The 24,662-nt window shown below is 41.2% G+C and overlaps 1 protein-coding gene across 1 annotated transcript in view; it reads right to left on the bottom strand.

Moving 5' to 3' along the window:
• Window positions 1-10,059, bottom strand: part of LOC134338832 (uncharacterized) — a 169,941-nt gene extending 159,882 nt beyond the window's left edge. Inside the window, 3 exon segments of the mRNA XM_063034935.1 lie at window positions 478-513; window positions 9,622-9,733; window positions 9,962-10,059. Coding sequence (XP_062891005.1) covers window positions 478-513; window positions 9,622-9,733; window positions 9,962-9,979 — 166 coding nt within the window. The 5' untranslated portion in view covers window positions 9,980-10,059.
• Window positions 10,060-24,662: the final 14,603 nt, after the last annotated feature.

Raw genomic sequence — 24,662 nt, 5'->3', positions numbered from 1 at the left:
GACAGACAGACAGACAGAGAGACAGAGAGAATATATGGGCCGAGCTGCAGCATGAAATGGTGAGGCAGATACAAACATAAATGTGTCCAAATGGCATGTAAAATGCTGTTGGATACGTTCTTCGATAGGACACTTTCAGATCAATATGGAACAAACCCGAGCAGAAGGGACGAGCCCAGCCAGACGGCATTAACGAGGAGGGCCAAAGACACTGTTTGTTTGTTGTTTTCGACTGTTAGTATGACCGCAAGCAACCTTTCGAGCAAATATATCTCTATTCGCTATCACTCTCAAAATGTTCTGCAAGCGGTAGAGATACAGTCGAAGTGATAAAAGTGAAAGCATACAGATACAAAAATATTGGAAAAAGTTTTATCTTTGACATCATCAAATCGAATATTCACACCATGAATGAACAATGCAATTAACCGCATTTGAAAAGCTATATATAATAATTTCGAAAAGTAAGTCACTAACCTTGCGAACGAACAATCTGTTGAACCTTCAGAAGCACTGAAACAAGAGGGAGAAAATAAGGTTTTTTTTTTGCAAAAGCAACAGCTGAAATGCATTCTTAATTAATTTCACGTTGGAAACAAGGAAAGCTTTTTTCTTTCATATTTTGCATCCTAAATCATGTTTCAATTTATCAGCAGTTGAATCACATCTGTTGGAGAAGAAACACAGTTAACTGTTCACGTCTTAGATTTCACGGTAGAACTTAGCAGGACACAGAAGAAGGATTTAAGTATGCTGGGAGGATTGGAGAGAAGAAGCAGGTATTTGATCTGTATTCTCACAATAATGCCCATCAGAGGACTGGGGAACTGCATCTGAGTTTGCATCTGGGCTCTCTAAAGCCTTTCAGACGCGGTATTGATATTAACAACTTCAATAACTTATTTTTTCTGTTATTGTCAGTCGTCCAGCTCTAATACCCACCCTGCTAAGTTAATTGGTCATTGTGAATTGGCCTGTAGTGATGTTAGTGTTAATTGTGTTTGTCACAGATTGTTGACGCAGCGTTTTCCGAAGATCTGGAAGGGTCTCCTTCGAGCTGAATCGCTAAATAAACAAATATCATCTCAAACCTGATTTTTTTTCCTTTTCTCTCGGAGTAGAGGTTACTGTCAACCTGATAAACTGACATTGCTCAACTGCTCTACAATGCGCAACTCCCACCTAATTTTGCCAAGGCTGTTCTTCGATGTCCTCACTCTCTAACTACTACCAATCGCTCAGCGACCTGATATCTTTGGGTAAGCGTCATTCCCATTGATACCCTTCTTTTGCTCTGTAAGAGCTATTTGCTTCGGCAGTCCCCCTGTCGTCTCACTTTCTGCTCCCACGAAGTGTCTCAGATGTGTGAACCATATTTCCAAGCTCATGGCACGGATATGAAATGTTGCTGATGATGATGGTGGTGATGATGATGGTGATGATGATAATGATGATGATAATGATGAAAATGATAATGATGATGATGATGATGATGATGATGATGATGATGATGATGAAGATGATGAATACAATTATAGTATTAATAATTAAATGTATCCAGCTAGCAGTATGTTTAATGCTTGTCGGGTATTTCAAAAAACTAATTCTCCAATTATATATGGTATGATGACGTAGTTTGGAACACAGCCTCATTCAAGTGGAACGAAATCAATATCGACGAAATAGAGAAAAGAAACGATATTATAATGTTAATTAAAGTTATTGGGGTGATCAGATGTTCAGTGAAATACTGTGTGAAGTAGAAAGCAGTGTCGATTGCCAATAATATAAATGTTCCGACTTGCGTGATGTAAGCCAATAGATGTTGAATACCATACACTTTATTTCTACATTTAAGTGGATCAGTGCGGCAAGGCTGATGCATGATGTATATCGAGACTACTTAGATCAAAACGAAATTGCCATCGAAGATGTCTGTATATGTGCACATTTGTCAACTTGGCTGTTTTTTTTTCTTTTTTTATTTAATTAATTATCCATTTATTTATTTATTTATTTATTTATTTATTTATTTATTTATCTGTTCATTTATTTATTTCTTTCTTTATTTATTTATTTATCTGTTCATTCATTTATTTATTTATTTATTTATTAGCGTCTATCCATCTATTTGTTACCTATATATTAATTTATTTATTCAATAAATAATTGCTAATTTCATCTATCTATCTATCTGTTTATTTATCTATTTTATGTGTTTATTCATCTGCTGTTTTATTCATTCATTCATTTATTTATTATTTTTGTTTCTTTGTTCATTCGTTCAATTGTTTGTTTATGTGATTGTTTTTTTTCTTTGTTTACTTATTTACTTCCTATTCTATTTGCTTATTTATTCTATTGAAATAAATATTAAAGTCCAGATTGCGGCACTTGTAAATGACAGCCACATATCAAAGAGAAAATAACACTGGTTGTGGCGAAATGATGGAAGATATGCAACAATTGGATTTGAAACCAGAGTCACATGTTCGGTGTGCGTTGCTGATGGCCACATAGCCTATGTACGTTTGACAAGAACAGGCACCCGATGTTTGCAAATAATAGGCCGTGTCCCGATACAAACTTCTCTTAAGCGTTAAAATCGAGCTCACATTAACCATTTGTGCTGGCAGTTCATTCCATACTTTGACACTCTGAGTGAAGAAGTTACCCCACCCATGTTCCCATAAAACATTTCACCATTCAATTTTAAGCCATGAAGTCCGGTTGTACTCCCACCCACCTACTATAAAAAGAAAGCTTGTTCGCATTTACCCTACCTAGTCACTTCATTATTTCAAATCTCCTCTGAACCTTATACGTTCCGAAGAGTACAGTCTTAACCGATTCAATCTTTCCTTGTGAAACCCGGCTGGTTTCCTTGCCTGCATAAGTCGAGGGGATACACACGCTGGTCCCACGAAAATCTGACTGAGTCGACTCTCCTACTCCAAACTCCGGTTTGTGTGGATTCCGTGTAATTTGCTGCCCTCTTACAACTCGGTGCCAAGAAATAGCAGATAGCAGACTGCAAACGATTGAAGGAAATATATGCATGAATCTTAACTAAAGGGTTTGTAAAGAAAACAAAAAGGCAATAATGGTGCATATAATTAAAAAGCCAAATATGCACAAGTCAGAGCTCGAGTCTTCCAAAAGTAATATTCACCAACACTCAGGCGACTGCGGCACCCAGTGTGCGGGAAACTGGGCTTCTGTTCCGGCACGCTCGCCGACACTCCGTTCCACCCGAAAAGTATCGACAGCCCACGACTTCGCCCCTACCGGGCTCTCAATAGTAGCAGGCAGATCCACTGCCGTTACATTAGCGCTGGTCTGAACGCAAACAGTGTTTGCCCGCCATTTTGTCAAACCTCCGCTCCATGATCGTAACGTTTCCTAATGCTTTAACAGTTCTTAAACTACGAATTAAAAATTCATTGGGACAACGAATGTCTACCCCACGCAATACACACGCATTCTTGCCGGTAACCCTGTGGATTCACACCATCGTTTAACCCCACAGTGTACGTAGCCACGTATCTTAATTACTATCCTGGACAATGGTTTAACACAGGCTTAAACACACAACCAACTGGATCAATGTTCAGGGCAATCAGACAGAATCCAAGGAAATCGATCTAGGACGTTAACCCCACAACTGACATCCCACTGGTTTCCTTAGATGCGTAAATCTGGGAAAATCACTCTCAGGTCCCGCCAAACCCTTGAGATTGAGACAGCTAATGTACCCTTAAATCGCGGTTTTTGCGGATGCTGTGTAATTTTCTACCCGTCTACAACTCAGTACGAAGAAATCACAGACAGCACACTGTATATGATTAAAGGAATTATATTTATGAATCTTAACTAAAGAGTTAATAGCGAAATCGAATACAAAAAAGTGCATTATAATTAAACTGTCAAATGGGCACAATTTGGAGCTCAACTCTTTCATAAGTAATATTCACCGGTGCTCAGTCGACTGCATCACTTTCGGCGGCATCGAATCAGCTCCCCCTTTCCCCCACCGTGTCGAAACCTACGACCGGTTCCGTCTAACATCTTCCCACTTCATTACCCGTCGAAAAAAGAAGCCAGTTCACATTGCAAAGCACCCATTATATCTAATCATAAGCCAAACACTGCTTCTACAGAGAGACAATTACGTTAGCAGTGAAACCTTCCCCAGGATATTTCACCTGTTACTGCGGTCATTCAGAACCGGCAACATCCTTGTAGATTTTTCGTGTACCTGGCATACATCTCTCCTGTAGGTAGGTGGACAGAATTGCTCACAATTCTCCAAATTAGGCCTCAACAACATTTTATACAACATCAAAAACACATCCCATTATCCATATCCAATACTTTGATTTACGAGGGGTGATTGGATGAAGTACAATGTGCCAACAGCTGTGTTTACAGCCCTATCTACCTATGACGTCACTCTCAAAGAAGTATGTACCTCTATTTCCAGATTCCTTTGGTCTACCACATTCCCCAGTACCCTACCGTTTAACTCTGTAAGACCTACCGTGATGACATTACCGATGAACGGGGACAGTTGTGCGTATGTATGAGGAAACGTAAAATCTATATTGCAGGGGAAGAAGTTTATTTTATACGTCTCAAAACACTGGAGAATCTGGAAATTATAATTGTAGAGCGTTAACCCTGCGAGTAAAGGGGGATGATCGTGAACTCAAGTCCTGACTGAATTTGTAGCATTAGCAGCAACCTAGTCAATCAATGTATGTAACCAGCGGATCAGATTACGCTGCATTTATTTTTGGCTGTTTTATGAAGATAGATACATTATAGCAAGTCGCAGTGAGAATCATAAAATCCATCCGTTCTGAAGAATTCAACAGCGTCCGACGTCATGTGTTTTCACTTAGTTATGTGCGCTGCAATATGCTCTACCTCTACCTACACACTTTATATATATAGATATAGATATATATATATATAGGCATCCGTTAGTCTCACGAGACCATGGATTTACGCCTTGGAAGGTTTCCAGGGCGCAGGCCTGGGCAAGGTTGAATGGAAGACTAGCAGTTGCCCACGCTGCAAGTCACCCCTCTCCACACCACCAATGTTGTCCAAAGGAAGGGCATTAGCCCCCATGCAGCTTGGCACCGGTGTCGGTGCAATGTGTGGTTAAGTGCCTTGCTCAAGGACACACACGCTGCCTGAGCCAAGGCCCGAACTATCGACTTTCAAATCACTAGACGAACGCCTTAACCACTTGGCCACGCGCCAACACGCCTACACACTGGTGGCAATATTAAAGAGGTGTTTTTAAAAGACTTCTAGATCTGTGCACGAAAGTGGTCACATCCATTATTAGAAGACGCAAGCTTCGCAAAGAATTGGTTTTGATAGTCAGCAGCTAAGGAAATATGCTGACAGCATATGGTTGATTTTGGAATTAGATTTTTCGTCAGTTGCAGGGTGGGATTGTATTGCAACTGCTTTCTAAGCAGTCAGTTGAGGTCAGTTTCAAACTTGTGCAACGTTCGATGAAAACTGGGTGCTAGAAACAGAATTCCAAGAAACGTGAGCATACAAAGTGTGCTGACATGATTGTTTTTAAGAAAGCTGTGTGTTGAATCTGCAAAAAGACTTCCCAGTATCATGAATGCTTCTGAGATTCTTTCCACCTATTTCCTCTTGTTTCAAAATGGGGAACATATACATGCAATGTTTTATTTCATTTGGGAACTATGCATTACCACCTATACCACGACCATAGCAACAGACCTCTTAGTCGTTCAAATAACTTTGACATTATTTATAATAATAATAATAATAATAATATCAAGAACACCAACAACCATAATATTGATAATAATATATCGTATTTTCACAGACTGTCTGCATTCCTTCAGACTGGTTGTTTGTCAGTCATCGTTTGAGTGTAGAAATACAAATTAATTCTACTGTGAACGCCCGCCATTAAAGAAATCGCGAGAAATATATGGCGACATGTACGTTCTATGATAATAAATTTGCATTGTACTTTGAATTTTTCACCCTACATTGAGAGGTACCCAAGCATGACATGGGAAGCAGCACCTCTATTCTATGCACGTTTTAAGAATGTTTTAAGAAACTCAATAGTTTCAATTAACATGAAGGACTCTACTCGAAGCATACGTCGAGGGGATATGCACTCCGGTTCCACCAAAACCAGATTGAGAGCGCTCTCCTACCCCAAACCCCGGTTTGTGTGGATGCTGTGTAACTTGCTGCCCTAATACAACTCGGTGCCAAGAAATAGCCGATAGCAGACTGCAAAGGATTGAAGGAAATATATGTATGAATCCTAACTAAAGGGTTTGTAAAGAAAAGAAAAAAAAAAAAGCAAAACTGGTGATTTAAAATTAAAAAGCCAAATGGGCACAAGTTAGAGCTCGAGTCTTCCAAAAGCAATTTTGACCAATATTCAGTCGACTGCGGCACCCAGTGTGCGAGAAACTCGGCTTCTGTTTCGGCACGTTCGCCGACACTCCCTTCCACCCAGAAAGTATGGACAATCCACGACTTCGCCCCTACCGGAGTCTCAATAGCAGAAGGCATATCCACTGCCGTTACGTTAGCGCTAGTCTGAACTAAAACAGTGTTTGCCCGCCATTTTGTCAACTCTCAACTCCATGATCGTAACGTTTCGTAATGCTTTTGCAGTACTTAAACTCCGAACTAACAATTCATTGGGATTATGAATGTCTACCCTACTCAATACACACGCTTTCTTGCCGGTAACCCCAAGGATTCACACCATCGTTCAACCCCACAGCGTCCATAGCCACGTATCTTAATCACAATCCCGGACAATAGTTTAACACAGGCTTAAGCACACACCAACTGGATCAATGCTCAGGGCAATCACACAGAATCCAAAGAAATCGATCTAGGACGTTAACCCCACAAATTAAATCCTACTGGTTTCCTTAGATGCGTAAGTCTCGGGAAATCACTCTCAGTTCCCGCCAAACCCGTGAGATTCAGACACCTCGTGTACCCTTAAGTCGCGGTTTTTGCGGATGCCGTTTAATTTGCTACCCGCTTACAACTCACTGCGAAGAAATCACAGACAGCACACTGCATATGATTAAAGGGATTATATTTATGAATCTTACATAAAGAGTTAATAGAGACAAAAAGTACAAAAAAAATGGCGCATTATAATTAAACAGTCAAATGGGCGCAAGATGGAGCTCAGCTCTTCCAAAGGTAATAGCCACCAATGCTCAGTCGACTGCGCCACCTTCCGTGGCATTGAATCCGCTCCTCCCTTCCCCAAGCATGTCGAAACCTACGACCGGTTCTATCTGGCATCTTCCCTCTTCATTTCCCGCCGAACAAAGAAGCCAGTTCAGACTCCAAAGCACCCGTTATCTTTAATCATAAAGCAAGCGTTGCTTCTACAGAGAGATCATTAAGTTAGCAGTGAAAGCTTCCCCAGGATGTTCCACCTGTAACTGCCGTCTTTTAGAACCAGCAACATCCTTGTAGATTTTTCGTGTACTCTGTCTACCTTGCTTACATCTCTACTGTAGGTGGATCACCAAAATTGCTCACAGTTCTCCAAATTAGCCCTCACCAACATTTTATACAACGTCAACAACACATTCCATTATCTATATCCAATACTTTGATTTACGAGGGATGGCTGGATGAAGGACAACCTGCCAACAGCTGTGTTTACAGCCCTATCTACCTATGAAGTCACTTTCAAAGAGATATGCACCTCTATTTCCATATTCCTTTAGTCTACCACATTCCCCAGTACCCTACCGTTTAACTCTGTAAGACCTACCATGATGACATTACCGATGAACGGGGACAGTTGTGCGCAGGTATGAGGAAACATAAAATCTATATTGCAGGGGAAAAAGTTTATTTTGTACGTCTCAAAACACTGGAGAATCTGGAAATTATAACTGCAGAATGTTAACCCTGCGAGTAAAAGGGGATGATCGTGAAAAGTCCTGAGTGAATTTGTAGCATTAGCAGCAACCTAGCAAATAAATGGATGTAACCAGCCGATCGATTATGCTGCATTTATTTTTGGCTGTTTTTTGAAGATAGATACATTGTAGCAAGTCGCAATGAGAATCATAAAATCCATCGGTTCTGAGGAATTCAACCAGAAACAGTCTGTGACGTCATTTGTTTTCACTTAACTATCTGCGCTGCAATATGCTCTACCTCTACCTACACACTGGTGACAAGATTAAAGAGCTGTGTTTCAGAGACTTCTAGATCTGTGCACGAAAGTGGGCACTTCCATGACTAAAAGGCGCAAGCTTCGCAAAGAATTGGTTTGATCGTCAGCAGCTGAGGAAATATGCTGACAGCGTACGGTTGATTCTGGAATTCGATTTTTCGTCAGTTGCACCGCGGGATTTTGTTGCAACTGCAGTCAGTTGCGGTCAGTTTCAAACTTGTGCAATGCTCGATGAGAACTGGGTCCTAGGAACAGAATTGCAAGGGACGTGAATATACCAAATGTGCTGACATGACTCTTTATAAGAAAGCTATTTACTCTGTGTGTAGAGTCTGCAAAAAGACTTCCCAGTAACATGAATGCTTCTGATATTCTTTCCACATATTTCCTCTTCTTTCAAACTGGGGAACATATATGTGCAATGTTTTATTTCCATTAGAAACTGTGCCTTACCACCATTGAGAGTTTCCCAAGTATGACGTACGACCATAACAATAGACCTCTTAGTTGTTCAAATAACTTCGAAAATATTATTATTAATAATAAAAACAACAACAATATATTAATAATAATATATCGTATTTGAACAGGTTGCCTTTATTTCTTCAGATTGGCTGTTTCTCTGTCATTGTTTGTGTGTAGAAATACAAATTTATTCTACTGTGAACGCCCGCAAGAAAAGAAATCGCGAGGAATGTATGGCGACATGTACGTTCTTTGATAATAAATTTGCATTGAACTTTGAATTTTTCGTGTGCTAATATAAAACTTAATCAATTTGTAACGGTTCCAGCTAACGCAGACATAATTGTGTTCCTAATCGTTGAAATCGCCATCTTCACTTGTCCACCCTACATTGACAGTTTCCCAAGTATGACGTGCGACACAGGACCCCCATCCTTTTCATGTTTTAATAATGATTTCGATGGACCAAATTAAAGCGAATGACGGTTTTCAATGATGAAAATACCAAAACATAATATCACCCTTGTGAAAGTAACCAACACAACTCAACTCGACTTAACGAGTAAGCACGCAGAGAGTATAGGAAAAAAAAAACAAATTTGACATTTGTTTTAAAGAGCTGGCAGATGCAAACTGCCGAGACAATGATCGATTGGAACAAGAAGGTATGATCTCCAGGGATTGAAGACATTGACATTATTTAGAAGTTTTATTCGGATTTTAGCTGAACCATGAGGTAAAAACGAATTAAAGAACATAATTTTTTGAATTTTAGTCGCTACTTCAGTTCAGGCAAACAGATTTTCCCCATTCCCCTGCCATAAGACACTAAAACCTGCTTCTTACTGCTGTTAATGCGGTAGCCTGCCACCATTCATTAAAAGGAATGTTTGACAAAGATTCATTTCACTTACCTAAGGTGAGTACCGTTAACAAGTAAGTCATGTTTTGCTGTCCACAAGATTCTGAACTCAGGAAATTGCTTCCCTCTCCTTTGTAAACAGTCAGCAGATCAGAAAGAGGAACCTAGAGGAATAGATGAAGTATCATTTCAAAAACAGCAGAAGTGTTGCAAAAGACCTGAACTGCTGACAATGACTCATATTATTGTAAGTTTTTAATTTTAGCTCTAAAAGTACTTTTTCTCATTATTTTTACCGCACCAAATGTGCAGTTTGATGTTTGAATTTCTTTAATTTCCATTCCTCCTATCTCCACATTCTAATATACCGCACCTGACCGAGATCAACCTACCTCTTTCCAGTTTTTCATTCAGAACACACCTTTCACTTAGTTGCACAGCCTATCTATCCTCAATATTTTCAGTTAACATGAAGGACTCTACTCGAAACCTTAAACTTTCGTTTTCCTCTACAAATGCTGCTTGACATATAAACTTCCCCAAGCATAACTTGTAATCCAGTACTCTCGGTTTCAACATCCGCAATCCCATACGTCTGTCCTTTGTTTTATATTAACCTTTCTATTGAAGTATAAAATATTCTCTGACCGGTTTCTCCGTAGCGGCTCTCCAATTAACAACGATTTCCTTATTTGTTTCACTCACTGAATCTTTCCCCGAACACGGTCAAGGCCTACCAGTGGTCAACCCTGCGCGTTTCGAGTCACACAGTTAAAGAGTATGGAAAAAATTCTTTCTGCCTAACTAGTCCATGCAAAAAAAAATGTTGCAAACTGGAGGGATTCAAATTTCTGGGGAATTGGAACTAATCCGGTACAAACAGGACAGACGGCACCTGGGCTGGACTGGAACCAGTGTCCCAGGGGGAGCTTTTGCTGCTGTTGCTCAGGAGGATTTAAACTAATGTGGCAGGGGGATGGGAATAAGTACAGAGAGACAGAGGGCTGTAAACTGAGGGTACAAGCAAAAAGTTCTGAGTTGAAAAGTAAAAGTGGCAGGCAGGCAAATCCAGGGCAAAAGTCAAAAAGGGCCGCTTTTCAACATAATTGCATAAGGACTAAGAATGTTGTAAAAAGAAACCTGGAAGCGTTGTGTGTCAACGCAAGAAGCATTCGTAACAAGGTGGATGAATTGAATGTGCAGACAGTTATTAATGAATATAATACAGTTAGGATCACAGAGACATGGCTCCAGGGTGACCAAGGTTGGCAGCTCAACATTCAGGGATATTCAATATTCAGGCGGGATAGACATGCAAAAAAGGGAGTGTTGTAGCGTTGCTGGTTAGAGAGGAGATTAACGCAATAGAAAGGAAGGACAGTAGCCTGGAGGATGTGGAATCGATATGAGTAGAGCTGCAGAACACTAAGGGGCAGAAAACGCTGGTTGGAATTGTGTACAGGCCACCTAACAGTAGTAGTGAGGTTGGGAATGGCATTAAACAGGAAAGTAGAAATGCGTGCAATAAAGGATCAGCAGTTATAATGGGTGACTTCAATCTACATATAGATTGGGTGAACCAAATTGGTAAGGGTGCTGAGGAAGAGGAGTTCTTGGAATGTATGCGGTGTGAGTTATGAACAAACGTGTCGAGGAACCTACCAGAGAGCAGGCCATTCTACACTGGGTATTGAGAAATGAGGAAGGGTTAGTTAGCAATCTTGTCGTGCGAGGCCCCTTGGGTAAGAGTGACCATAATATGGTGGAATTCTTCATTAAGATGGAGAGTGACATAGTTAATTCAGAAACAAAGGTTCTGAACTTAAAGAAGGGTAACTTTGAAGGTATGAGTCGTGAATTAGCTTAGACTGGCAAATGATACTTAAAGGGTTGACGGTGGATACGCAATGGCAAGCATTTAAAGATCGCATGGACCCGTGGCTGACAAGGGAAATTAGGGATAGTATCAATTCCAAAGAAGAAACATACAAATTAGCCAGAAAAAGCAGCACACCTGAGGACTGGGAGAAAATATGGAAAAAGAAAAAAAAGATTATGAGAGAAAGCTGGCAGGGAACATGAAAAATTACTGTAAAAGTTTTTATAGATATGTGAAAAGAAAAAAAAAGATTGATTAAGACAAATGTAGGTCCCTTACAGTCAGAAACAGGGTGAATTGATCATGTGGAACAAGGACATGGCAGACCAGTTGAATAACTACTTTGGTTCTGTCTTCACTAAGGAGAACATAAATATTCTTCCGGAAATAGTAAGGGACCGAGGGTCTAGTGAGATGGAGGAACTGAGGGAAATACATGCTAGCAGGGAAGTGGTGTTACATAGAAACATAGACATAGAAACATAGAAACATAGAAAATAGGTGTAGGAGTAGGCCATTCGGCCCTTCGAACCTGCACCACCACTGTATGATCATGGCTGATCATCCAACTCAGAACCCTGTACCAACCTTCCCTCCATACCCCCGATCCTTTTAGCCACAAGGGCCATATCTAACTCCCTCTTAAATATAGCCAATGAACTGGCCTCAACTGTTTCCTGTGGCAGAGAATTCCACAGATTCACCACTCTCTGTGTGAAGAAGTTTTCCGTAATCTCCGTCCTAAAAGGCTTCCTCTTTATCCTCAAACTGTGACCCGTCGTTCTGGACTTCCCCAACATCGGGAACAATCTTCCTGCATCTAGCCTGTCCAATCCCTTTAGGATTTTATATAATTTCATCAGATCCCCCCTCAATCTTCTAAATTCCGACCAGTATAAGCCTAGTTCACCCAGTCTTTCATCATATGAAAGGTAAAGGTGTTAGGTAAATTGAAGGGATTAAAGGCAGATAAATCCCCAGGGCCAGATGGTCTGCATCCCAGAGAGCTTAAGGAAGTAGCCCAAGAAATACTGCATGCATTAGTGATAATTTTTTAAAACTCTTTAGATTCTGGATTAGTCCCTGAGGATTGGAGGGTGTCCAATGTAACCCCAGTTTTTAAAGAAAGGGGTGAGAGAGAAACCGAGGGATTATAGACCGGTTAGCCTGACATTGGTTGTGGGGACAATGCTAGAGTCAGTTATCAAAGATGTGACAACAGCACATTTGGAAAGTGGTGAAATCATCGGACAACGTCAGCATGGATTTGTGAAAGGAAAATCTTGTCTGACGAACCTTATAGAATTTTTTGAGGATGTAACTAGTAGAGTGGATCGGGGAGAAGCAGTGGATGTGGTATACTTATATTTTCAAAAGGCTTTTGACAAGGTCCCACAGAGGAGATCAGTGTGCAATCTTAAATCACGCGGTATTGGGGGTATGGTATTGATGTGGATAGGAATTGGTTGGCAGACAGGAAGCAAAGAGTGGAAATAAACGAGTCATTTTCAGAATGGCAGGCAGTGACTAGTGGGGTACTGCAAGGCTCAGTGCTGGGACCCCAGTTGTTTATAAAATATATTAACGATTTAGACGAGGGAATTAAATGCAGCAATCCCAAGTCTGCGGATGACACGAAGCTGGACGGCAGTGTTAGCTGTGAGGAGAATGCTAAGAGGATGCAGGGTGACTTGGATAGGTGAGGTGAGTGTGAACATTCATGGCAGATGCAATTTAATGTGGATAAGTGTGAGGTTATCCACTTTGGTGGCGAGAACAAGAAAACAGATTATTATCTGAATGGTGGTCGATTAGGAAAAGGGGAGGTGCAACGAGACCTGGGTGTCATTGTACACCAGTCATTGAAAGTGGTCATGCAGGTACAGCAGGGGGTGAAAAAGGCGAATGGTATGCTGGCATTCATAGCAAGAGGATTCGAGTACAGGAGCAGGGAGGTACTACTGTAGTTGTACAAGGCCTTGGTGAGACCACACCTGGAGTGTCCTGTGCAGTTTTGGTCCCCTAATCCAGTGGTCCCCAACCACCGGGCCGCGGACCCGTAACGGGCCGCAGAGCATGCGCTACAGGGCCGCGAGGGAACAATATGATTTGGCGATATGAGTCAGCTGCACCTTTCCTCATTCCTTGTCACGCACTGTTGAGCTATTATGCCCGCGAGGTCATTACGCGTCCATGTCAGCGCAGGAAGGAGATCAACTCCTCGAGGTTGCAAATGACGGCGGGCTGCAAAGTATGTTTGATATAACATCTCTGCCGGCATTCTGGATCAAAGTCAAGGCTAAAGATCCTGAGATAGCCACGAAAGCACCGAGAACGTTCTTTCCATTTCTAACATATCTCTGCGATGAATGCAACGAAAACTAAATCGCGGAATAGACTGGACATAAGGAGCCCGTTCGAGTATCGCTGTCGCCCATCACCCCTCGATAGGACCGTCTTGAGCCCAGGACTCCCAGTGATTCAGCGATATTGGTGCGTTGCAAAGATTTTATATGTTCATACGGGGAAAATATGCGCTGTGTGTTCAATATCCAAACGTTACTTAAAATGTTATGATGCTATTGACTTATATAAACATATAACAATTACAACACGGAAACAGGCCACCTCTGCCCTTCTAGTCCGTGCCGAAGGCTACTCTCACTTCGTCTCACCGATCTGCACTCAGCCCATAACCCTCCATTCCTTTCCGGTCCATATACCTATCCAATTTAACTTTAAATGATAACATCGAACCTGCTTCTGCCACTTCTACTAGTATTCGCTCAACACTTACTTCAAGCTCCCCTGTCCTCCCCTGATAATAGACTTATCACTGTATTCATGCGAGGAAAACATGCGCTGTGTGTCTAATATTAAATTTGTTAGATAAACCCTTTTAGAAACGAAATTGAGTGTATTAGCCACTTATCACCTATATTCCGGTCACGATTAACAGCCCCCCACCCCCGCCCGAACAGAGTCGCCAAAAAACGATTTCAGCAAAATAATCGGCACGTGCACGCATGCGCACTGGTGCCCGCGCAAGGCTTCATGGATCTTGTAGTCTTTCTGGGGGTAAAACCAACGTATTTGATTGCTACTCTTGTCCGCTGGCAACCCTTCCCACACCTCCCACACCGGGTCGGCCGGTCCGCAAGAATATTGTCAATATGAAACCGGTCCGCAGTGCAAAAAAGGTTGGGGGACCCCTGCCCTAATCTGAGGAAAGACATTCTTACAATAGAGGGAGTACAAAAAAGGTTCACTAGATTAATTCCTGGGATGGCAGGAATTTCGTACGAAGAAAGACTGGATCTACTAGGCTTATACTCGCTGGAATTTAGAAGATTGAAGGAGGATCTTATTGAAACGTATAAAATTCTAGAGGGAGTGGACAGGCTATATGCAGGAAGATGGTTCCCGATGTTGGGGAAGTCCAGAACGAGGGAGCACAGTTTAAGGATAAAGGGGAAGCCTTTTAGTACCTAGATGAGGAGAAACGTCTTCACACAGAGAGTGGTGAATCTGTGGAAATCTCTGCCACAGGAAACAGTTGAGGCCAGTTCATTGGCTATATTTAAGAGGGAGTTATATATGGCCCATGTGGCAAAAGGGATCAGGGGGTATGGAGAGAAAGCAGGTACAGGGTTCTGAGTTGGATGATCAGCCATGATCACACTGAATGGCGGTGCAGGCTCGAAGTGCCGAATGGCCTACTCCTGCACCTATTCTCAATGTTTCTATGTTTCTCTGCTGACGAAGATGCACGGGAAGACAGACAAGAAGATATGAAGTCCAGGGCTTGAAGACATTGACATTAATTAAAAGTTAAATATCAGATTTTAGCTAAAAACAAACGAAATAGAATAGAGCATAAATGTTTGAATTTTAGTCGGGGCTTCAGTTCAAACAGATTTTCTTCTATTCCCCTGCCATAAGACTCTGAAGCCCGCTTCTTACTGCTGTTAATGCGGTAGCCTGCCACCATTCATTGAAAGGATTGTTTTACAGAGAATCATTTCACTTACCTAAGGTGAGTATCGTTGATGAGTAGTTCATGTTTTGCTGTCCACAAGATTCTGAACTCAGGAAATTACTTCCCTCTTCTTTATATACACTCAAAGAGGAACCCAGTGAAACAAATGAAGCATCATTTCAAAAAGAGTATCAGTGTTGCAAAAGATCTGAACTGCTGACAATGACTCATATTATTTTGTTTAATTTTAGCCCTAAAACTACTTTTTTTTTTATTACTTTTACCGCACCAGATGTGCAGTTTGTTCCGTTGCTATTTCCATACAGTAATTTCCTTCCCTCCGATCTCCACATTCTATTACACTGCACCTGACCGAGATCAACCTACCGCTTTCCAAACTTTCATTCAGAACACACCTTTCGCTTATTCGCACAGGCTAACTCTCCTCAATATTTTCAATTAACATGAAGGACTCTACTCGAAACCTTAAAGTTTCGTCTTCCTCTACAAATGCTGCTTGACACATAAATTTCCCCAAGCATTACTTGTGATCCAATACTCTAGGTTTCAACATCCGTAATCCCGTGACTCTGCCCTTTGTTTTATATTAACATTTCTACTAAAGTATAAAATATTGTCTGACCGGATTCTCCGTTGCGGCTCTCCAATTAATAACGATTTCCTTTTTTTTTCACTCACTGAATCTTTCCCCAACCACGACCTTGCCCTACCAGTGGTTAAGGCTGCGCGTGTAGAGTTACAGAGTTACAAAGTATCGAAACAATACCTTCTGCCTAATTCGTTCGTGCTGACGAAGATGCTCGGGAAAACAGACAAAGACAAAGAGAATCTGCTTAACAACGGAACATTAGCTATCTTCCAATCCTCTGTTACCTCACGCGAGCTTGACATTTTAAATAACCATTCCTATAGCGTGGCTATTGGGATAATTAGGTCTGACACGTCAACAGAGAGTCAATTTAGAGGTATTCACAGCTTTTAGATAGATGGATTCTTTACTTTGAAATCTCAGTCGCCCAGAAGGCATGCGTTGGAGGTCCTGTTCATCGGCCTCACTGTGTTGCGCTCTTTGTTCAAAGTTAATCTATGAAAAAGTTCATGGACGATAAGTTGATGAGAATAATAAGAGAGGAAGAGAGCGAGAGAGCGATAGAGAGAGCGAGAGAGAGAGAGAGAGAGAGAGAAACGAATATCGTAATTATTCGTAATTTAATAACACAATTCGATCTACGAAGGACCATTGTGTAATACAGAAAGGAATCAGGCCGCTCGACAGAGTATGTCCCTTACCCCTCACAGCACTTTCTATTTCATTTATCTATCTATTTTAACTTAGATGCTTTTATTACACCTTTACCTGTTCTTTTGGAATCTCGGAAAAAGTTGCAGGTCAATTTCTTAACAAACATTTCCCTTCTTTATTAACACAACGCCCTCTGATTTTCTTTTTCTCTTTTTGATTTCGCGACGATGGGAAGAAAACCACACGTGTTGATCTTATCTGAAATCCTGATGATCTCATACGCATCCAAAGTAATAACAACTGAACCCCTTGATCATGTCTGCATGATTTTTAGATATTTAGATGCTCACATATGCTTCCCTAATTAGATATTTACATTAAGACGATAAGGTAAAGAAGCCGAATTTGGCCCTTTGGCCCAGCGAGTCTGTTTCGCGATTTCATCATTTCATTTCCATATGTTCCCAGAACCTCAATTTTCATCCTTCTCTCTCTATCCCTTAATGCCCTGAGTAATTAATAATCTACCTACCCCTGCCTTAAATATCTGTATATACTTGGCCTCCTCCACAGCCGGCTGTGGCAAAAAGTTCTACAAATTCGCCTCTCTGTGTCTAACGAAATTCTTCATCATCTCCTTTATAAAACGACGCTGCTCTATTGTGAGGCTGCATCCTCTGGTCCTATAATTTCTCACCGTAGAAAAAAAATTCCTCTCCACATCCACACTATCACGGCCTTCTAAAAATTCTTCACGTTTCAGTTATTGTGAATTATGATTAAAGCAGATCAAAACCGCCAAACACTCGTCGTGGGCATGCCCTTTAAACCTGGAATTATTTTCGTGAACCTTCTTTGATCCCTTGCCAGTGTCATCGCATCCTTTCTAAGATAGTGGTCCAATAATGCTTAAATAATCCGAGAGCTTGATAATGTCTCAACATTATGTTTATGCTTTTGTATTCTAGCCATCTTGAAATTAATGCTAACATTGCATTTACCTTCCTCGCCGTACAATAAAGCTGCAAATCAACCTTCAAGGAATCCTGTGGATGAGGACTCCCAACTCACTCTATGCCTCAAATTTTGATTTTCTCTCCATTTAGAAAACAGTCGATCCTTTTATATTTTTCTAAGAAGGTGCATGACCATACCCGTCCTGACATGTAATTCCATCTGCCACTCATTTTTTTCCGGCTTCCTAATCTCTCCAAGTCTTTTTGCAGCCTTTCTACTTCCCCAAAAGTACATGCCCTGCTACCTATCTTCATAATGCCCGCGAACCTGGCAACGAAACCATGAGAACGGTCATCCAAATAATTAACATATAACGTAAAAAGAATTGGTCCCAACACAGATCCCTGTGCAATGCCACTAGTCACCGTTAGCTAACCGGAAAAGACTCCCTTTATTCCCACTCTTTGTCTGGTGACATGCAGCCAGTGCTCGAAACATATTAGCATATTTTCTGTAATACCATGGGCTCTGAAACTGTTAAGCAGAATCATGTGTGGAAAAATCGATCGATTCTTCTTCCCAATCCTTCTTGTTATTTATTCAAAGAATTCCAACGGATTGGTCGGGCAAGAATTTCCTTTGAGGAAACAGTGCTGACTGTGCCCTATTTTATCCTGTGCCTCCAAGTACCCCGAAATAATATCAATAACAAGCGAACACAGCACCTTCTCAACCAGTGTGGTCAGTTTAACTAATCTGCAATTTCCCTTCTTCAGTTTCTCACTCTTCTTCAAGAGTGCGCTGACATTTGCAATCTGCCAGTCCTCGGGAGCCATGCTAGAAACCACTGATATCATTGATATTGCGTCCCGAATCTCTTCAGTTGCTTCTTTCAGAAGCCTGGGATTATCCCACCTGGTTCAGGTGTCAGTTGACTTATCTATCTTCAGACCGTTCGATTTCTCAAGAACCTTCTTCGAAATAATGGCACCTTCACAGACTCCACTCGACTCCTCCCCCACCCACTCCCAATTCCTCGACACTCTTGAACTTCTGGTAAACAGCTAGTATCGTCCGCATTGTATAGTTCGTCCGCCATTGCCTTTCCCCAATTACTTCCTCTCCAGTATCATCTTCCTTTGCTTTGCACTTCATATATCTGAAGAAATATACGGTATACTCTTTAATATAATTAGCTATATTATTTACGTATTCTGTCTTTTCTTTCTTTATGACTTTTTAGCTGTCTTCTGTCCGTGTTTAAAAGCTTCCCAATATTCTACCATTCCAATAATTTGTGCTCTATTATAGCCCTCGCTCTGGCTTTCATTTTTGTTTTGATTTCTCCTGTCAGGCACCGTGTTGTCATCCTGCCTTTCGAATACGTGTCCCTCTTTGAGTTGTATCTGTTCTGCACCTTCGAAAATGCTCCTAGAAATTCATGCCATTGCTGATCTTCCGTCATTCTTGCTGTTGTTCCCCTCCAATCATTTATTGCCAGCTCCTGTCTCATGCCTGTGTAATTCTGTTTACTCCACTGTGATACTGATGTATCTAACTGCAGCTTCTTCATCGCAAATTGCAACGTAAATTCTATCATATTGTGATCGCTGGCCCCGAATAATAAGTCATTCTCGAATTAATTTCAGTTCATTGCACAACACTCAATCTAGAATAGCTGATCCCCAGTGGTTTCAACGGCCGGCTGTTTGAAAAGGCCATTCCATAAGCATTCTAGAAATTCCCCTTCTTGGGATCGTGTACCAGTCTGATTTTCCAAATTAACCTGGATATTCCAATTTGATATGAAAAGCATAACATTGCCCTTTCGACATGCAATTTCTATCTCCTGTTGTAAGTTCCAGAAAACGCCTCCACTTTTGTTTAAGAGTCTGTATATAACACCCATGGTGGTCTTTTAAGTTCCTTCGCTCTATCCACAAAGAGTCTACACTCCACCCCTCTGTCATCTCTTTACATTTATTTGATTTTCGTTTCTATCCCAAAAGAGCCACAAGGCCTACCTGCCGATCCTATCGAAACAATATGTACACTTCGACGTTAAGCTCCCAGGTTTAGTATTCGTTCCGCCGTGATTCAGTGACGCCACAGTGTCATATATGCCAATTTGTAACGACCTTATTCCATATTCTGCATGCATTCAAATATAGCACATTCAGTCCTGTATTTACTCCTTTTGATTTTGGCCCCCTTGTAAATTACAACTCATTCTATTGATCGAAATTTTGCCCTATCGTCAGCTTCTCATTGCCGCCAGTACCACTGGACACCAACTACCACATCCTCAACACACTTCCCTGGCTTCCAACCCCAGGAAAAAAATAGTTTAACCTCTCTCTAACTGATCGAGAAGATCTGTTCGAAGAGATATTGATAAACCTCTAGTTCATTTATAACAAATATATTTTGAATAGGTCGTATATTCTCCGGAAGGCATCTCGAAGATTCACAAAAGTGAAAACCTGACCCCTGCGCCGGTTTCGCAGCCATGCAATTATCTGCTAAATCATTCTATTTTGACCTCACTGGAGTGTGGCACAGGCAGCTAGCAGAGCATAATACTCCAGAGGTCCTATATTTGAGATTTAACCTTACTCCCGAAAATCACAAATCTAAAAGTGATAGTAAATCTAATAAAGCGGCTGTTGAGTGTAGTTGTATACAACGTATATTTGTACATGTATATTATTGAACGTAAAATGGCATAGCACTGCAATTGGTCCCTCTGCCCACGATCTATATGACGAATATGATGTTAAATTAAACATATCTCAGTAGCCTGCTTATGATCCATATGCAGCCGAATTCGATGGCGCAGTAGATGGGTTTGCGGACGATATGAAGATATGTGGAGAGGAAGGTTATTTTTAGGAAGTAGGGAGGCTACAAAACTCCAGACAGATTTGGAAATTGGGCAAACAGATGGCAGATAGAATCGTGTGCCGGAGAAGTACATGGTCATGCACTTTGACAGAAAAAAAAAGTGGGGACTATTTTCTACATAGAGAGAAAATTCAACAATCCTGAGGCGCAAAGGAACTGGAGAGTCCTCGTGCAGGACTTCCTGAAAGTTAGTTCACAGATTGAGTAGTGGTGAGGAAGATAACTTCAATGTTAGCATTCAAAAAGACCTGAACATAAAAGCAAATATTTACGTTAAAGATATATAAAGTACAGATGAGGCCTCACTTGAAGTATCGTGAGCAGTTTTGAGACACTTCTCTCAGAAAGGCAATGCTGACTCACATCGTTTCAAATGAGGTACATGAAAATTATTTTGGTATTGAAACGATTGTTCAATGAAGAGTGTTTGGTGGCTCAGGGCTTGTACTGACTGGAATTGAGAAGAACAAGGGGTAACGCCAGTTCAGCATATCTATTGTTGAAAAGCCTCGATAGTGGATGTTTGGAAAGTATATTTCGTAGGGTAGTGTAATGTAAGACCAGAGGACACAGACTCAGAATAGAGGGATGTCCTTTTCGAACGGAGATTAGGAGGAATGTTTTTCGACAGAGAGTGGTGACGCTGTGGAAGCCAAGTCATTGGGTATATTTAAGGCAAAAGTTGATAGATTCTTGATTAATCAGATCATGAAGGGATTCTGGGAGAAGGTAGGGGATAAAGGCTGAGCGGGGAAACAGATATGCCATGATGAAATGGCGGTGTAGTCTCGATGGCGGTGTATCCGCAATGGGCCAAATGGCCTAATTCTGCCCCTATACTTCATGGTCTTATAGTCTTATATTCTTCCGTTCTCTGGCTATTCATGTTCATGTTTAAACTCCTCTGGGTAATGGGTTGACTAAAAGTACACATAAAACTACACACAATACTCGAAGTGAAGCCATGCTTCGTAGTAAGTAAATGAGTATATATTAGACATACAGGGCTGCCTGAAAGAATAGCCACTGAATATAGATACTGTTTTTATTCTTCAAATTATTAAGTCAGCAGAATATGATGAGTAAGAGCAATTATTCAGAGTTACGTGTCCTGCTTAGCAGTCACTGACTCAAAATAACACGGGTGTTGTATTTCTTTAATACAAGTAGGGAAGTGAAACCCCTAAACATTTCAACCAACAGTTCCATGTTCTGTAGTGCTGACTCGAGCAAAAGTAGATTGATCTACTTTCTCGTAGAACAGTGTCATTTTCAGTCAAGAATGACCTCACTGTACTGCTCTTCGATTGCGCCATGAGCTTCCTGTTGCATGGACGTGACTGGGGACGAACCCAAGTGCGGGACACAGATACTGAGGCAGAGTCGTTAGGCGTCGCACCTCCGCGAACGGGGAGCCAATATCCAGGAGACGATGCGAAGCTTAGAACTAACAGTTCTCAGGAATGGGAAACAAGGTTTACTCTCACAAGAGTCGACGAACAAACTGGCGAAACTGTGTAGTGACGCCATCGTACTTATTTCACAGTCTCTGATGCAAAGTAGGTGTACCATAATTGAGTAAACTAGCAATTGGAAATCTAATGTCTGTAATAGGGCATAATCTGTAAGAAAGGAGCGTTAAAAGGGAACAACTAAACAGAACCATGACACTTCCCCCATTAGGAAAGTTAGAATTTGACCTTAAAATTATGTCAAAGTCTATTCTACTAACATGCACGTGTTTATATAAAGACACAGAACAATGGGAAAAAACACAACCTTACTTAGAGCAACACACACACAAAATGCTGCTGGAACGCAGCAGGCTAGGCAGCATTTATAGGAAGAAGTACAGTCGACGTTTCGGGCCGAGACCCTTCGTCAGGACTAACTGAAGAAAGAACTAGGAAGAGGTTTGAAAGTGGGAGGAGGAGGGGGAGATCCAAAATGATAGGAGAAGATAGGAGGGGGAGGGATGGAGCCAAGAGCTGGACAGGTGATTGGCAAAAGGGATATGAGAGGATCATGGGACAGATTTTTAAAAATGAATTTCAATATTCTTATGTTGAGATGATGAACGGCCGTGATGTAATCTTGTATAAAGTGTTGCCTGGATGAAGACTTGGAGACAACTTGCTTTGAGAGAAGTGCTGACATCGTAGGGCTTTGGAGTTATCAGGTATTAGGTGTCAGATCAAACTCTCTCGAATAAAATTATGGCTAAGGAAACTTTCATATTTCCCCTTTCTCTATCCTTTCCTTTCCACTTGTCAATTGTTATTGCCGATTTAGTATTGCGGATATATAGTGAGCAGCTTTGATGCCGTGTCATTCAGGAACACCATGGAAAGTTTCAATCCTACTACGCCTATATACACACAGTGGGCACTTTATGGGGTACGTCTTGCACCTAATGAAATTGGCCACCAAGTGTAGGTTCGTGCTCTTATGGTGCTGTAGACCATTCCCTTCAAAATTCGACTTCTTGAGTGTTTAGAGTTTAATTCTGCACGCGACTGTCACGACGCCTTATTATTTCAGCTACTGTCGCCTTGCTGTCAGATGTTTATATTTCTTTGCTATTTTGCACCATTACTTGTAAATGTAAAGACTGAAAATACCATGAGACCTGCTGTTTCTGAGACAGTCAAATAGGGTTTTTATATTCTTTGAACATATTAACTCATATATTTTATTGCCTGAGAACCACATTTTGCTGCCAACTTGTGAATTAATTGTTTTTTTTTGAATTTAGCACATCTTGTTATTCCAATGTCCTTGGCTTATTGTTTATTATAGAAGATTTTCTGAACTCAAGGTGCTGTTCTGATTTTGTTTTACTGGCAAGAATAAATATTTGCCAGATATTATTTACCAAAGTAAATGCCGTGTTTGAGGAACATGGGGTTATTCATCTGGACAAATTTCTTTCCTTCGTGATGACAGGGCTATGTGTCCCACTTGCTGAAAATTTATTCTGTGCTGTTTTCTCGGCAATCACTACAGTTTCCTGGCCTGATATTTTCGGCCGGCGGCCAAGAAGAATATATGTAAGCCGAGTAAAAAAATGCATGTGCAAAGATATTCTTGGAAATTTGCATGGAACCGAAGAAAAGAAGGGACATCCATAAAGCTGAACTCCACGCCCCTATGAAAATTCTGCCCGTCCATTAAGTCCTCACCCTTTCGAATGCAAGATCAAATTTATTAAATTCGCATCACTAGGGATTCCAATATTATAACCAGATAAGCACAGCTACCTGGAACATACATAAAGATGAGACACGTTTATGAGAGTTGTAACTTCTTTCAACACACAGTGTGAATTTTTGTTTCAATCCTGCATCCTGAAGATTTGACTTATGCTGAGTCTGCGGTGAAGGTGCCTACTCCGCAATCAGATAAAACGACTTCTCAATTATGTTGACTTCGTGCAGTGCATAAATAGGAGGCATAGATTTAGGGTGGGTAGGGAAATATTTAAAAGCAACTTGAGCTGCAGCGTTTGGAATTGGAGTCTGGTAGGCAGATGACATCAGAAGAGTCTGAGTAAAGTGTACTTCGAAAGAACTGCGATATGTACGTGTGCGAATGGGGCTTCGGGGGATATGGATCGAAAACAGGAAACACCGCCTTAAATAGGCCAAATGTCCTGGACTCCACAGCCGCCGGTAACACCGAATTCCTCAAATACACTACCCTCTGATTCAAGATATTCGACCTCATCTCCGTCCCCAATGGTTGTCCCTCTATTCTGAAGCTGCGCCCTTTGTTGTAGACTCCAACACCGCACCATCTCTGTCTAGGCTCTTCAGCATTCCATAGGCTTCAATTTCATCACCGCTCACCCTTCAAAATTTTAGCAAGTACAGGGACTTAGCCATCATACAATCCTCAGACATTTTTATTCCAGGAATCATTCCCGTGAATATTTTCTGAACCCTCTCCAATGTCAGCACATCCTTTCTTAGAAATGCGGCCCAAAACTCCTCACAATATTCCAACTGAGCTATCTCCAGTGCATTAGAAAGCCGTACATTACATCCATGCTGTTATATTCTAGTCCTCTGCAAGTGCATGCTATCAATGTCTCTGTCTTCTTCACCAACG

Source organism: Mobula hypostoma, chromosome 28 (genome assembly GCF_963921235.1).
Source record: "Mobula hypostoma chromosome 28, sMobHyp1.1, whole genome shotgun sequence".
NCBI lineage: Eukaryota > Metazoa > Chordata > Chondrichthyes > Myliobatiformes > Myliobatidae > Mobula > Mobula hypostoma.
The sequence above is the reverse complement of the archived record's forward strand: the minus strand, read 5'-3'. Positions and strand labels throughout refer to the sequence as shown.